We start from the raw sequence: 16,767 nt of genomic DNA on the forward strand, positions 1-16,767 counted from the left end.
TCATCGATGTTTCTAACTCTCTATCCCTCTCTCTTCCTCTCTGTAAGAAATCAATAAAATATATTAAAAAACAAAAAGATCAAAATGGAGCCAGATTCATGAGGTGTCTTTTCAGGGTGTGTGTTTCCAAGGAAGGACCTCTGTTCCCTGGGGACTCTCAGCCCTGCCTCTCAGGGCAAACGTCCTGGACAGGAGCTGTGGCTGCTTTGGGCTCAGGCCTGTGCACCTCGGGCGCTAGGGGGCGCTGTCTGCGAAGTGTGTGCAGCTGAGCTGGGCGCCGGGTGGGCGGAGCTGCTGTGGGGCGGGTGGGGGCTATTTGGGGAGCGGGTGGGTGGTGCTCTTCTCCGCTTCCACACGGAAGTTCCCGGGGGTCGTACATCCCTCGCACTTCCGTCTTTCTCCTGTGATCTGTCCGGGCGGTGGGGCCGCAGGGGACTCGGGCCGGGAACGGACATGGTGAGTGACGGCCGGGCGCGGAGGCGGCAGGAGGGCGGGGAGCCGCCGGGGACCGTCTGTCCGCGGGCAGGTCCGGGCTGCGGACCCCAGGCGCCCGGGCTCCGCGGAGGCTGCAGGCCCCTCGGGCTCGCAGGGGGCCCCGCCGGGACCCGGGTCCAGGGCGTCCCCGCGGCGGGGCCTGGGGCTGCGGAGCGAGTCCGGGCGGCTCCGCGCCCACAGCCCGGGCTCCGCAGCGGGTGCGGGGCCGCGCGGAGGGTCCGTGGGGACAGGGGGCTCGGCCTCCGCGGTCCGTGCACTGGGGGAGCTGTGGTCTGTGGCCTGTCCCTCCTTTCCCCCCAGAGGGACCGTGTTCTCCTGGGTGTGATGTGTGTGGGGCAGGCTCTCCAGTCCCCCCGTCCCCAAGGCCCTGCTCTGCAGCCAATGCCTGCATTCCCAGCCTCTCCCCGGACCCTGAGCCCCATCTTCCCTCCTCTGAGTCACAGTGTTGGAGACCGGGTGTAAGCTGACAGTCCTTGCCCCCAAAGGGACTGATGAGATTCAGTCTTCTGCCCTCAGTGTCCCCTGACTTTTTTTTTTTTTTTTTAATGTTTTATGACATTTTTACAGAGAGGAAGGGAGAGGGACAGAGAGTCAGAAACATAGATGAGAGAGAAATATCCATCAGCTGCCTCCTGCACACCCCCCACTGGGGATGTGCCCCCAACCAAGGTACATGCCCTTGACGGGAATCTTTCAGATGCTCTATCCACTGAGCCAAACTGGTTTCGGCTCCTCTGACTTGTTTTGATGGCACTTTTCTATTGTCAGCAGAATGAGAGCGACCTTCATAGCTCATCAGAAGTCTGTAAGTATTTACCGAGAATTTGGCTTCCTGCTTTATCTCCACGATTGGGAGGAGAGTGCCATTGCGCAGTTAATACGCTGCTGCAGTCTGTGGATCCCGCTTTCCTGTCTTTCTCCCCCCCCACCCGCGCCCCCCTAATTCCCACCTCCCTACCTCAGTCCGGTTCACCTGTCAGGCTGGCCCTGACCTCATAGCATCTTTATCAGCTATTTGTTTTTGTGGTGCTTTTCAAATGCTTAAAAACAAGATTCAACTGCCGGAACCGGTTTGGCTCAGCGGATAGAGCGTTGGCCTGTGGACTGAAGGGTCCCGGGTTCGATTTGGGTCAGGGCGCATGTACCTTGGTTGCTGCCACATCCCCAGTAGGGGACGTGCAGGAAGCAACTGATTGATGTTTCTGACTCTCTCTCTCCCTTCCTCTCTTTATTTATTTTATTTTTATTTATTTTTAAAAAATATATTTTATTGATTTTTTACAGAGAGGAAGAGAGAGGGATAGAGAGTTAGAAACATCGATCAGCTGCATCCTGCACGCCCCCCCCCCCCCCCCCCCATGTGCCCGCAACCAAGGTACACGCCCCTGACCGGAATCTAACCTGGGACCTTTCAGTCCACAGGCCGACATTCTATCCACTGAGCCAAACCGGCTCCCTTCCTCTCTTTAAAAAAAATCAATAATATATATTTGAAGACAAAACGAAACAAAAAACAAGATTCATCTGAACAAATTGAAAATACTAATTGGTTTGATTCCCTTTCAGGCATTGGGCAGCAACCCATCTAGAAAATAGAATCTGAGCGGCTTTTCAAAATGGAAGGCTTTTTACTATTCTAGGCAGAAAGGAAGTGGTTTTGAGAGGTTATTATTGTTCCCCTTTTTAATAGATATTGTAAATTGTGCTGCTATGAACATAGGGGTGCATATATCCTTTCTGATTGGTGTTTCTGTTATCTTAGGATATATTTCTAGAAGTGGGTTACTGGGTCAAATAAAAGTTCCATTTTTAATTTTTTTGCGGAAATGCCATACTGTTCTCCACAGTGGCTGCACCAGTCTGCATTCCCACCAGCAGTGCACGAGGGTTCCTCTTTTTCCGAATCCTCGCCAGCACTTGTCATTTGTTGACTTGTTGATGATAGCCATTCTGACAGGTGTGAGATGGTACCTCATTGCTGTTTTGATTTGCATCTCTCAGATGATTAGTGACTTTGAGCATGTTTTCAAATGTCTCTTGGTCTTATTTATGTCCTCTTTTGAAAGGAGTCTATTTAGGTCCTTTGCCCTTTTTTGACTGCCTTCGTTTTGTTGAGTTGTATGAATTCCCTATAAATTTTGGAGATTAAACATTTATCGGAGATAACATTAGCAAATATGTTCTCTCATGCAGTGGGCTTTCTTTTTGTTTTGTTGGTGGTTTATTTTGCTGTGCAGAAGCTTTTAATTTTGATGTAGTCCCATTTGTTTATTTCCTCCATAGTTTCCATTACCTTAGATACTGTATCAGTAAAGATATTTCTACAACAAATGTCTGTTATTTTCCTGCCTATGTCTTCTAAGATTTTTATGATTTCCCATCTTATGTTTAAGTCCTTTATCCATTTTGAGTTTATTTCTGTGTATGGTGTAAGTTGGTGGCCTAGTTTCATTTTTTTTTTGTTGTTGTTGCATGTATCTATCAAATTTTTCCAACATCATTTATTGAAGAGACTGTCTTGGCTCCATTGTATGCTCTTGCCTCCTTTGTAAAATATTAATTGAGCATATTGGCCTGGGTCAATTTCTGGGTTCTCTGTTCTGTTCTATTGGTCTATATGTTTGTTCTTGTGTCAGTACCAGGCAGTTTTGAGAATAGTGGCTTTGTAATATAGTTTGATATCTGGCATTGTGATCCCTCCATTTTTATTCTTCTTTCTCAAGATTGCTACAGTTATTTGGGGTCTTTTTTTATTCCAGATGAATTTTTGGATAGTTTGTTCTATATCTTTGAAGTTTACCTTTGGTATTTTAACAGGGATTGTATTGAATCAATAGAATGCTTTTTGGTAGGATGAACATTTTAATGAGGTTTATTCTACCTATCCATGAACACTGAATATTCTTTCATTTGTTTATTTCTTCCTCTATCTCTCTTTTTTAGCATCTTATTAATTTCTGAATACAGTTCCTTTACTTAATTAAATTTATTCCTAGATACTGTAATTTTTATGTTGCAATGGTAGATGGGATTTTTTTTTAGGTTTCTTTCTGTGAGTTCATTACTGGTGTATAAAAAGGCCATAGATTTCTGGGTGTTAATTTTTAAAAAAATATATATTGATTTTTTTACAGAAAGGAAGGGAGAGAGTTAGAGAGTTAGAAACATCGATGAGAGAGAGTCATCAATCATCTGCCTCTTGCACACCCCCTACTGGGGATATGCCCGCAACCAAGGTACATGCCCTTGACTGGAATCGAACCTGGGACTCTTCAGTCCCCTCCCCAAGCCGATGCTCTATCCATTGAGCCAAACCGGTTTTGGCTTTGGGTGTTAATTTTGTATCCTGCTACATTGCCAAATTCATTTATTAAGTGTAGTGGTTTTATGATGGAGTCTTTCGGGTTTTCTGAGTATAATATCATGTATTCTGTGAATAATAACAATTTTACTTCTTTTCCAATTTGGATTCCTTTTATTTCTTCTTATTGTCTGATCGCTATGGCTAGCACTTTCAGTACTATGTCAGACAAGAGTGGTGAAAGTGGGCATCTCTGTCTCATTCCTGTTCTTAGGGGAAATGGTTTTAACTTTTGCCCATTGAGTATGATGTTGGCTGTAGGTTTGTCATATAAAGCTTTTATTATGTTAAGGTATGATCCCTCTATTCCCACTTTACTGAGAGTTTTTATCAGGAAAGGTTGATGGATTTTGTCAAATGCCTTTTCCGTATCAATTGATATGATGATGTGATTTTTGTCTTTCAATTTGTAAATGTGATGTATTACGTTTATTGGTTAGCGGATATTGTACTAGCCTTGCGTTCCTGTGATGATTTCCACTTGGTCATGGTGTGTGATCTTTCTAATGCAATGCTGGATCCAATTGAGCGTCAAGTTTTTGGAGAAAATCACTTTTGTATGTTTTATGTTTTCAAACCTATTGGGATGACATTGGCTAGGAAATGTATATGTTTCAAATGTACATTTCTATACTACATCATATGTACCTTGTATTGTGTGTTCCCCACCCAAAGTCTCCTTCCATCACTATTCAATACTCACCTTTACCCTCTTCTACCTCCTCACACTCCCCTTTTCCTCTGGTACCTCATGCTGTTGTCTAAGTCTAAGAGTTTGTTTTGCTTAATTACTCCCAACCCCCTTCTCCTCTGACAGTTATCAGTCTGTTCTCTATATCTATGAGTCCCTGTAGACTTTGTTAATTTCTCTTCTTTACATTCCAAATATAAATGAAGTCATGTTTGTATTTTTTAAAAAATATATTTTATTGATTTTTCACAGAGAGAAAAAGAGAGGGATAGAGAGTTAGAAACATCGATCAGCTGCCTCTTGCACACCCCCTACTGGGGATGTGCCTGCAACCAAGGTACATGCCCTTGACCGGAATCGAACCCGGGACCTTTCAGTCTAGGCCGACGCTCTATCCACTGAGCCAAACCGTTTTCGGCTGTATTTTTTCTTACTGGTTTACTTCAGTTACCTTAATGCTCTTCGTTTTCATCCATGCTGTCACAGAGGGTACGATTTCCTTCATTTTTAAGGCTGGGTAATATTCAGTTGAGTTGTACTATAACTTTTTTATCCACTCACTTACTGATGGGCACTTGAGCTTTCATCATATCTGGGATATTGTAAATACTGCTACAATGAATGTGGGGGTGCATATTTTCTTTTGTATTAGTGTTTTGACTTTTTTTAGAAAATATATATTACCAAAAATGAAACTGCCGGTTTATTGCCGGTGCTGACAAGCAGACCCTGAACGACGGATTTATGGATTACTTTGAGACATTTGCTGTGAAAGAGAGGTTAAGGGACTGCCCTGCTAAAGGAACCAGATAGCCTCGATTGCCTGCCTCGTTGGGCTTTTATTGTACCGTATTTTCCAGCGTATAAGACGACCTGGCGTATAAGATGACCCCCCTAATTTTACAGTTAAAACATAGGTTTAGGCCTATATTCACTGTATAAGACTACCCCTCCACTTCCGAGGCAACACCAATTCTTTTTTTAATAGACCGCTGCTCTGACTCTGGCCAATCTGAGCAGGCTTTTTACTAGAACACAGTGTCATCTTATATGCCGGAAAATACGGTAACTGCAGTTTGAGATAAAGTTTATCTTTTATTTTATTTATTTTTTCATTTTTTTAATTAAATTATTATCTGTGTACATATACCATTGCCCGCCCCCCTTCAATACATGCCCGTCCTCCCCATAGTTTTGTGTCCAATGGTTGTACTTATATGCATGTAAACAAGTCCTTCGGTTGATCTCTTATCATCCCCAGATCTCCCTACTCTCCCTGCTGTAATTTGACAGTCTGCTTGTTGCTTTACTGTCTCTATATCTATCTTTTGGTTCGTCAGTTTATAATGTTCTTTATTATCCATAAATGAGTGATGTTTCTCTTTCATTGATTGGCTTATTTCACTCAGCATGATGTTCTCCAATTCCATCCAGGTTGCTGCAAATGATGAGAATTCCTTCTTTTTTATGGCAGCGTAATATTCCATTGTGTAGATGTACCATAGTTTTTGGATCCAATCATCTGCTGATGGGCACCTAGGCTGTTTCCAAATTCTAGCTATTGTAGATTGTGCTGCTATGAACATAGGGGTGCAAATATCCTTTCTGATTGGTGTTTCTAGTTTCTTGGGATATAATCCTAGGAGTGGGATTACTGGGTCAAATGGAGTTCCATTTTCAGTTTTTTGAGGAAATTCCATACTGTTCTCCACAGTGGTTGCACTAGTCTGCATTCCCACCAGCAGTGCATGAGGGTTCCTTTTTCTCCGCAACCTCGCCAACACTTGTCATTTGTTGATTTGTTGATATTAGCCATTCTGGCAGATGTGAGATGGTACCGCATTGTTGTTTTGATTTGCATCTCTCGGATAATTAGTGACTTTGAGCATGTTTTCATGTGCCTTTTGGCCTTCCTTCTGTCTTCTTTTGAAAATATTCTATTTAGATCCATTGCCCATTTTTTAATTGGGTCATTTATCGTCCTTTTATTTAGTTGTGTAAGCTGTCTGTAGATGTTGGAGATTAAACCTTTATCAGTGATAACATTTGCAAATATGTTTTCCCATACAGTGGGCTTTCTTGTTGTTTTGTAGATGGTTTCTTTTGCTGTAAAAAAGCTTTTTTACAGTTTATCTTTTAAATACAATTAGTAGGCTAAGTAATTTTGGGAGAACACATGTGTTTGTAATGTCCTTTAAGTAAGAACATCCAAATATTAAGTATAAGGATTCCTGTAAACACCTGGTTTCAGTACATGCACAGTCTTGTTTTTGAAAGGTCAAGAAATAATTAGAAGCATTGCCTTTGGCACTCCCCTAAGTCAGAATTCTAATAAGCAGGGCAGGCGGCTTTCTGCACAACTTCTCGTTTTTCAGCATGTCCTCTTTGCTGACTTTACAGCCAAGTCTTGTGTGTTTCCCAACATCTCCACCTTTTTTGTTTGATGAATGTAGAAGACAGAGGGAGGGAGGTGGTGAACTTTCTGCTTCAGAATATTAGGATCCCGGAAGTGCATTTACTGCTCCAGTTCCAATTTTACAGATTATAAAAAAAACAAAAACAAAAAGAGCAATGGTTGGTTATCTAGAATGGGTGGAGTGTGAGTATGCTCCGCTTCATCATGATTTCCCAGGTTATTCTGGGGGGCCACCTGGGTCCAGGGAAGGTGCATTGTTCGAGGCTTCAGATCCGCAGGTCCAAATTCTTCATTTCTGGGCGAGGATTGGTCCCATGCTATGCCATGGCAGGTTTTAATCTGGCGAACTGGAATCCACAGCAGCCCTGGGGGATTGAAACACAAGCATATCCTCTCCCCCATGTTAATAACTCATTGGGTCCCCTCCAGTGTCCACATCTCGCCACAAGACTTGTAGTTTCTGAGATGGAGTTATTGAGGTAAAGTACTGTTCTACAGAGGATTGAAAAGTATTATTCAAATTAAAAAAAATTAAGGGTAAAGAATGCTTTAGATAGCATTACAGCAGGGTCTTTGAGTCCCATATTCCCCTTTTTTGTTTTACCAGCAGATCCTTCAGGGTACCATGGGCACGTTCAATGGTGGCCTGCCCTTTTGGATGTAAGGAATTCCCATGGAATGTTGGATGGACAAAGTTCTGCAAAAGGTGGTGAAGCCAAGGCTGCTATAAGCAGGCCCATTATCAGTTTATCTTGATATAGCTACAATTGGACACAGGTCTTATTGAATTCATGCGAAGAACTGTATTGCTACTTATTAAGTATTGCCAAATACTGTAGGGATGGGTAGGGAGAGAAATAAATAATTTACCAAATTACTTTAAAAATGCCTTTTTTAAAAAAAAATATATTTTATTGATTTTATACAGAGAGGAAGGGAGAGAGATAGAGAGCTAGAAACGTTGATGAGAGAGAAACATTGACCAGGTGCCTCCTGCACACCCCCTACCGGGGATGTGCCCGCAACCAACGTACATGCCCCTGACCGGAATCGAATGTGGGACCCTTCAGTCCGCAGACCGACGCTCTACCACTGAGCCAAACTTATATCTGAAACACAAAAAGTTTAAGAATCAGTAATACTTGCAAATGACATTGAATATTGTCTTTTCTGCATAATACAATATTCTTGAATAACTCAGCTGCAAATGAAAACATAATATAGTTATATTTGACAAAGCTTCCCATTTTCTTTAAGGAGAAAATTTCCTTTATGAGAGAGAAAGCAAATATTTGAGACATTCCAGAGCCAATTGTAGTGTTTTAAAGCCAATTCTAGGTAAAGGAAAAGTTTCTTAAAATTCAAACTTGGGAAGAATTGTCAAATTTCTTTTACCAAAATTTCATATATCAAAATGTATTAGGCCCAAACATAGGCTAACAAACTTCAGTCTCCATGATTAAAAGATGGCTTTTAAGAAATTTTCTGGTTAATACAACATATAACAATTTTAATAATTTTTGTATATTTGTTCTAGTTATGTGAAATACACCATTGGTATCTTGAAAGGAATTGCATTGAATCTATAGATTGCTTTGGATAATACGAACATTTTAATGATATTAGTTTTTCCTCTCCATAAACACCATATATGCTTCCATTTATAGTTTACATTGCAATTATAGTTTATATTTAATTTTATTTTGTGTTAATTTCAGGTGTAGAACATAGTCTTTAGACAAACTACAATTTTCTGCTTGATATTTTTAGTACCCCTAACACCCCTCATGTATTTTGAAATCATGTGCCACTTCAAAATATTGCAGATTTCAATAAGGGTCCTTGTACATGCTAAGTCTTAAATTATTCCTAAATGTCCAGGCACCGGTTACAGTGTTAGAATTCTATTGGAAAGACTTCTTTTGAGTGTGATCTTATGATTTCAATATATGTGTCCATGTGTCCTAAAGATCAGATGGAGTAACCTTCAGGATCATGAGCAGGGGACTTTTGTAGAGGGCTACGTTGACCTGCCTTGCTCATGCCTGAGCTCTTAACTTCCTATCTCCATGAAATGAGAGAGGCAAAAGGTCCAACTGAGTTACTAACAAATAATATAAAAACAAATGATTATTCATACTTTTTCACAAGAATATTTTCCTTCATTCAGGTGTATCTGAATACTTCTAATAATCTGGAGTACTTCAGGACAATATGGTCAAGTACCTTTTGTTCCAAGTTGAGTTTTCACACACCTCCTGGTCTCTTCTGTTTGATGATAAGTATAGAAGAGAAAGCTAGCTACAAGGCCCTTATTGTATTCATAGTCATTAAAGCTTTATGGAGATATGACAGTATGCTTCATGGATTGCTGCATCAAATGGTGATTATAGTGGAGATGAGTTTTTTTCCTCAAGGAATTGATGGGCTTAAAATAGAAGTATTTTAATGTATTAGTATAGAAGTTGTTCAAGGCGCTCTTTAACCTGACATTAGAGAGCAATGAAGATGAAGTGATCACAGTAAAATCATATCAATAAATTCCATGTGTGCCCTAGCTGGTTTGACTCAGTGGATAGTGTTGACCTGCGGACTGAAGGGTCCCAGGTTCAAATCCAGTCAAGGACACATGCCAGGTGTGAGCTTGATCCCCAGTGGGAATGTGCAGGAGGCAACGGATCAGTGCTTCTCATTATTGATGTTTCTATCTCTCTCTTCCTCTCCCTTTCTCTCTGAAATCAATAAAAATATATTTAAAATAAACAAACAAATAAATAAATTCCATGTGTTCTTCTGAAAGTGATTGTGGCAAATTCATAATAGTCTTAAGATCATGCCATAGACTGAATGTTGGGGACCACATGTCCTGTGTGAACTTCCTATGAATTATGTATGTATAGATCCTCAGTGCTGTCTGTCTGACCCATTCTCCTATATGCATATGTGGGATGTTGTAGGACTCCGTGGCCTTTGAGGATGTTAATGTGGAGTTCACCAAGAAGGAGTGGGCATTCCTGGATCCGACCCAGAAGAAACTCTACACGGATGTGATGCTGGAAGCCTTCTGGAACCTGGCGTCAGTAGGTAGGTATCACAAATTCTTTTGTTAAAATACATTTTTATTCATTTTAGAGAGGAGGGAGAGAGGGAGAGGGAGAGAAAGAGAGAAAAATCAATGATGGGAGAAGAGTCTCTAATTGGCTACCTCCTGAGCCTCATATTGCAATAGATCAGAGAAAAGCTAAGCAACGCTTTAGAGAAAAGGAGTGACACTGTGTATTTACGCCGGCAGACTCGGGATAACTTGTCAAGTCTGAGTAAAGAAACACGTAGCGGGTTTCTCTTTTATATCTTTCTGGGGTCTTTGTTCTCCAAATATGGATTATGCTTCTGGTCTTTTTCGCAGACTTTGCAAGAAGGCCCCTGGGTGTTGGGGGTCTCCAGGCCATATCTGATGGTTTGTCCTGGCCCCAGTGTTAGTAACCCTCCCTCTGGGGCCGTGCACTGTTCAGTTTTATGGCCTCTGTAATAGGTTCTGCAAATCCAGTTTCTGTGAAAGAGGTAGTGACTTAATTATAGATTATCAAGAATGTACACTGAGCTGAAACTGGTTTGGCTCAGTGGATAGAGCGTCGGCCTGCAGACTGAAAGGTCCCAGGTTCGATTCCGGTTAAGGACATGCGGGCACATCCCCAGTAAGGGGTGTGCAGGAGGCAGCTGATTGATGTTTCTCTCTCATTGATGTTTCTAGCTTTCTATCCCTTTCTTTTCCTCTCTGTAAAAAGTCAATAAAAATTTTAAAAAAAGAATGTACACTGAGCTTGCTGGCATGGATTCAGATTGCTAGTCCTCCCCACCCTCCTCCAATTATCAGGGTTACATCGGAATTAGCCTTTTAACCTCCTCACTTCACACTCTAAGGATCTAGCCTGCAAACTGGTCCTACTGGGAATTGACCTGTGACCTCCTGGTTCATTGGTTGACCATCAACCACAGAGCTACTCTGGCCTGCAACAGTTTACTTATTTAGTCATTTGGAAAACTATTAGAATTGCTTGCTCATCAATGCTGTTTCAAAACCTGAAATACAGAAAGGGAGTACAATGGTAATTAAACTAGGAATGATCACAGCTCATTGTGTCCCTAAAATCTAACCATTTTTAATATTTAATAATGTTCTTTCTAGTGTGTATTTTAGAAGAAAAATGTGAAGACCATGATAGTGAAGATCAGTATGAAAATCAGGGGATGAATCATAGGTGAGTCACATTAACACGAGAAAGCATTAAGAGCATCATTGTTGTTGTTTTTAAATGTTTTTATATACTTATTTTATTTATTTATTTAATATTTTAAAATTTATTTCAGATAGGTAGGGAGAGGGTGAAAGAGAAACAAACATCAGCGATGAGACAGAATTATTGACGCCTGCCTCCTGCATGCCCCTCACTTGGAATCAAGCCCAGAACCTGGGCATATGCCCTGACTGGGAATCGAACTGTGACCTTCTTGTTCAGAGGTTGGCACTCAACCACTGAGCCACACTGGAGGTGCTAAAATATATTTTCATTAATTTTAGATTGTGGAGGTGAGATAGAAACATCAATTAGCTGCCTCCTGCATGCTCTGTTCTGGAGTTAATAAGTCTATAGTCAGGCCATGTTCCCTTTCAGGGAATTGAACCATCAATCTCTGGTGCATGGGTCCATGCTGAACCAGTGAGCCACATAGGCCTGGTCCACAAAACAATCTTAAAGACAGGTAATCCAATTGCATCAGCCCAGTTTTAAATATATTGGTTCTTAGAATTATCTCTAAATGTTTTTTTTCTGAAATATGACCTAATGTTTAATGTATATAAAAATAATTACTCTTGGAAACAATATACAGAAGTACCATTAATGAGTATAAGTGTTTTCATAATATCTATGATCCAGACTATTTCAGAGATTTTAGGATATCCACTTTCAAAAATCAGAATGTACAGAAACACCACACTTTTCTTGACAACAGTAAAAATATCATTGTCATATTATTATTAAATATTAAATAACTAACAGAGTATTAATAATATGCTTCTGATTTTTACAGCAATCATACAGTAGAGAGACTTTGTACAAGGAAGGATGGTAGTAAATCCAGAGAACACTTCAGCCAGATTCCAAATCATAATGAAAAGAAGGAAACTCCTACTGAAAAAAAGCAATCGAAGTCCAGATTGTGTAGGCAAATCTTCATGCATTATTTATCCTTGAATAGCCACCTGAGTTCTCACATTGGACCCAAGCTATACCTGTGTCAGGAATATGAAGAAAACCCTTATAAGTGGACGGAACCTGAGAAAGCTTTCAAGCACCATCAGCATATTCGAAGACATGAAGGCAGCCCCAGTGGGAAAGCTTTTCACTACTCAACTTCCCTTAGAAATCATGAAAGGACACATATTGCTGGGAAACTATATGGGTGTGGAAAAGGCTTTGGTCATCTCGTTTACTCTAAAGTTCACAAAAATACTGATAGTGGAGAGGAACCATATCAAAGTAAGCAATGTAGCAATGCTTTCAGGTCTCCCAAGTACTCTGGAGAAAATGAAAGAAGACACACTGGAGAAAAGCCCTACCAATATCAGAAATCTGGAAAAGCTTTCAGTTCCACTTCTTTTACAAATCATAAAACTACACATACTGGCAAGAAACCTTATAAATGTAAGCAATGTGGCAAAGTCTTCAATTTGCGCAGCTCTCTTAGAAAACATAAAATAAGTCATTTCGAAAAGCAGCCTCATGAATGTAAGGAATGTGGTGAAACATTTCCTTATCCCTCTTTACTTAGAAGTCATAAAATAATTCATACTGGTGGAAAACCCTATGAATGTAAGCAATGTGGTAAGTATTTATCTAGTCCAGCTTCCCTCCGACGTCATGAAAGAATTCATACTGAGGAAAAGCCATATAAATGTGAGCAGTGTAGTAGAGCTTTCTATGATCAGGATGTCCTGCAACGTCATAAAAGCATTCATACTGGGCAAAAACTATATAAATGTGAGCATTGTGGTAAAGTTTTATCTAATCAAACTTCCCTCCGACGTCATGAAAGAATTCATACCCGGGAAAAGCCATATAAATGTGAGCGGTGTGGCAGAGCTTTCTATGATCAGGATGTCCTGCAACGTCATAAAAGCATTCATACTAGACAAAAACCCTATAAATGTCAGCATTGTGATAAAGTTTTATATAATCGAATTTCCCTCCATTGTCATGAAAGCACTCATACTGGGGAAAAACCATATAAATGTGAGTATTGTGGCAGAGCTTTCTATGATCAGGATGTCCTGCAACGTCATAAAAGCATTCATACTGGGCAAAAACTCTATAAATGTGAGCATTGTGGTAAAGTTTTATCTAATCAAACTTCCCTCCGACGTCATGAAAGCATTCATACTGGGGAAAAACCCTATAAATGTCAGCAGTGTGACAAAGCTTTCTGTGATCGAGGTGCCCTCAATCGTCACGAAAGAACTCATACTGGGTTAAGACCCTATGAATGTAAGCATTGTGGTAAAGGTTTTGATTTTCCATTTTCTCTCCAAGATCATGAAATGATTCATAGTGGGGTAAAACCCTATGACTGTAAGCATTGTGGAAAAGCCTTCAGTTATCTACAGTCCTGTCGAAGGCATGAAAGAACACATATGAAAGAAGACCCTGGAAATAGTGGGGTAAAACCCTATGTATGCATTCAGTGTGATAAGGTTTTCAGTCTTTCCGGTTATCTTAAAATTCATGAAAGAATTCATACTGGGGAAAAACCCTATGAATGTAACCATTGTGGTAAAGCTTTCTCTGATCCAAGTTCCTTCAAACGTCATAAAAGAATTCATAATAAGGAAAAACCCTGTTAATGTAAGCAATAGGGGAAATTTTTTATTCATCCCAGATCCCTTCGAATTCACAGAAACCTTCATAGTGTAGACAAATCATAATGAAAGAACTCATACTAAAAATAAGCTCTATCGTTGTAAAGATTGTAGAAAAGCCTTGGAGTATTCTAGTACTTTTTTTTATCCTCACCTGAGGATATTTTTCCATTGAGAGAGTGGAAGTCAGAAAGACAGCAATATCGATGTAAGAGAAACACATCAATTGGTTGCCTCTTGTACACGCCCAGACATTAACCTGTTAACTGAGCGGGACCTATAAATACGTCAAACGTAAACAATATCAGGAATGGGTAGGATGTATGAATACGTCCTGGAAATACATGTTGTGCCCTGAGATGGACGGTATATATTTTTTGTAATCTTTATAATTGTTTGTAAAATTTATAATTTTTTAATTTGATGTTTCCACTTTTTTGTTGGTATATATTATAGAGGATAAAATAAACTTTAAAGACAATTTGATTGTCTGAGCAAGTTGCCTGCTTTGGTGTTTTGTGGATATCAATGCTACCATTCAGTAAAAAGCTAAAAATGATCTTCCATGTCATAGGCCTAGACACTTTTTTTTATGTAGAGGAAGGAAGAAGGATAGAGAGTTGGAAACATGCAAAAAAATGTATTCCTACTTATTATTTTTTCTTTAAAAAATATATTTTATTGATTTTTTAGAGAGAGAGCGAGAGAGCTAGAAACATCAGTGGGAGAGAAACATCGATCAGCTGCCTCCTGCTCACCCTCCACTGGGGATGTGCCCTCAACCAAGGTACATGCCCTTGACCGGAATCAAACCTGGGACCTTTCAGTCTGTATGCTGACGCTCTATCCACTGAGCCAAACCGGTTTCGGCAGGCTGAGTTTCTTTTCAAGAGCCCAATGGTTGGCAAACGAGCTCGTGAGCTCAGCCTAACTCGATTCCAGTAATTATAGGCTGTTGTTCCTTGTGATTAAGCCCTCATCCTTACTCCTCTACAGTATATTGTATAAGGAAATACAATTGTCCCTCTACCCTCCTAGGTTCTGAGTTGAGGAATTCCTGTAATAAAAAACATACTTAGCCTGAGCCAACTCTGCTGAGTGGAGAGAGGGTCAGCCTACAGACTGAAGGGTCTCAGGTTCGATTCTGGTCAAGGGCACCTGCCCAGGTTGTAGGGATGGTCCCCATTAGGGGAACTGCAGGAGGCAGCAGATCAATGATTCTGTCACCATTGGTGTCTCTATTTCTCCCTTCTCTGAAATCAGTAAAAAACATGTAAATCAAAAACTATTCCAGTGTTAGAAACCAAAATCTTGGATAATATTTGGAAATTACTTGAGAGCATTGGTAGAGGGGTAAAAGACAAATGGCTTCTTGACAGGGGAGGAGACAAAGAAATAGATTCTTTACTTCTCTTTGTCCAGAAAACTCTTTCAGTGTGGTAATAATTGGTGTGTGTGTGTTTTTTGGAATATGATGTCACAGGTGAAGTAATCAGGTTTCTGTATTTTATTATAGAGTCATTGTATCTAGTTTCTCTACCATATTATAGATGAAGAAAATGATCCTCACTTGAAGTGGTAATAGCTATCGTGTAATTTGTTCTTTCCAAGTTCCAGGCACTGTTTTTAAAAAGTTGGCAGATAGTGTGGCTCAGTGGTTGAACGTCGACCTACATACCAGTAGGTCAGGTTAGACTCCTCAGGGCATATGCCCTGTTTGGGGTCTTGATCTCAGGAGGCAGCCGATCAGTGATTCTCTCCTATCATTGATATTTCTATCTCTCCCTCTCCCTTCCTATTTGAAATCTACAAAAATACATTTAAAAGATATAAGACAGCCCTAGCCAGTTTGGCTCAAAGATTAGAGTGTCAGCCTACAGACCAAAGGGTCCTGGATTTGATTCCAGTCAAGGGCAGGTACCTTGGTTGCTGGCTCTTCCCTAGCTGGGGCATGGTCAGGGCTCATGCAGGAGGCAACCAATAGATATCTTTCTCTCATATCGATGTTCTCTTTCTTTCCCTCTCTCTTCCTATCTCTAAAAAATCAATGGAAAAAACAAGAAATAGGTTACTTTGGTATTATTTAAAAAAAAAAAAAATATATATATATATATATATATATATATATATATATATATATATATATATTGGGTCGGCAGCTAAGTAATTGCGGGTTTCACACACATATGGGTTCAGCAGCCTGGATACGTGGGTTCTGGCTAGGAAAGAACTCAGAGCAAGACCCAAAGGGTAAGAGAACGTTTACTGGGTAAATTACAGAGGTGTGAGAGGTAATTTTTAGAAGAAGTGGGCTTAGGAAAGGAGTTAAGGAGGTAACATAAAGCCCCTTGGAACTTGGGTGAGCAAGCTAAAGGTAACCTGCCTGGAGGGGGTGGGGGGAAAGGAGATGGAGAGGAAAGGGAAGGTACAGGTGTGCTCCAAGGAGGGAGAGCGCACTGGGTCCTCCTTCCTAAAGGTTTTAGGGTGGAGATTACAGGGCTATTTCGCAGGGGACGAGCTGATGGAATATTCTGTAGCTTTCCAGGTGTGTCTATTGAGGGATGTGGTCTCTACTGATGGATTTGCTGGCACAGTGGTCAGCAAACTCATTAGTCAACAGAGCCAAACATTTCTTTTGAGAGCCAAATTTTTTATTTATTTATTTTAAAAAAATATATTTTATTGATTTTTTAGAGAGGAAGGAAGAGGGATAGAGAGCTAGAAACGTCAATGAGAGAGAAACATCTACCAGCTGCCTCTTGTACACCCTTTACCGGGGATGTGCCCGCAGCCAAGGTACATGCCCTTGACCGTAATCAAACCTGGGACCTTTCAGTCCGCAGGCCGACGGAGAGCCAAATTTTTTAAACTTAAACTTCTTCTAACGC

The 16,767-nt window shown here is 40.6% G+C and overlaps 1 protein-coding gene across 1 annotated transcript; it reads left to right on the forward strand.

Annotated features, from left to right (window-relative positions):
* The first annotated feature begins 342 nt into the window (after nt 1-342).
* On the forward strand, nt 343-14,070 carry LOC118731280 (zinc finger protein 709). Its single transcript, XM_045589280.1, has 4 exons — nt 343-456; nt 9,921-10,047; nt 11,150-11,222; nt 12,055-14,070. Exons 1-4 carry the CDS (start codon nt 454-456, stop codon nt 13,862-13,864), a joined length of 2,013 nt encoding a protein of 670 aa, XP_045445236.1. The 5' UTR covers nt 343-453; the 3' UTR covers nt 13,865-14,070.
* Nucleotides 14,071-16,767: the final 2,697 nt, after the last annotated feature.

This window comes from Pipistrellus kuhlii, unplaced genomic scaffold, assembly GCF_014108245.1.
Source record: "Pipistrellus kuhlii isolate mPipKuh1 unplaced genomic scaffold, mPipKuh1.p scaffold_m20_p_30, whole genome shotgun sequence".
Taxonomy (NCBI): Eukaryota; Metazoa; Chordata; class Mammalia; order Chiroptera; family Vespertilionidae; genus Pipistrellus; species Pipistrellus kuhlii.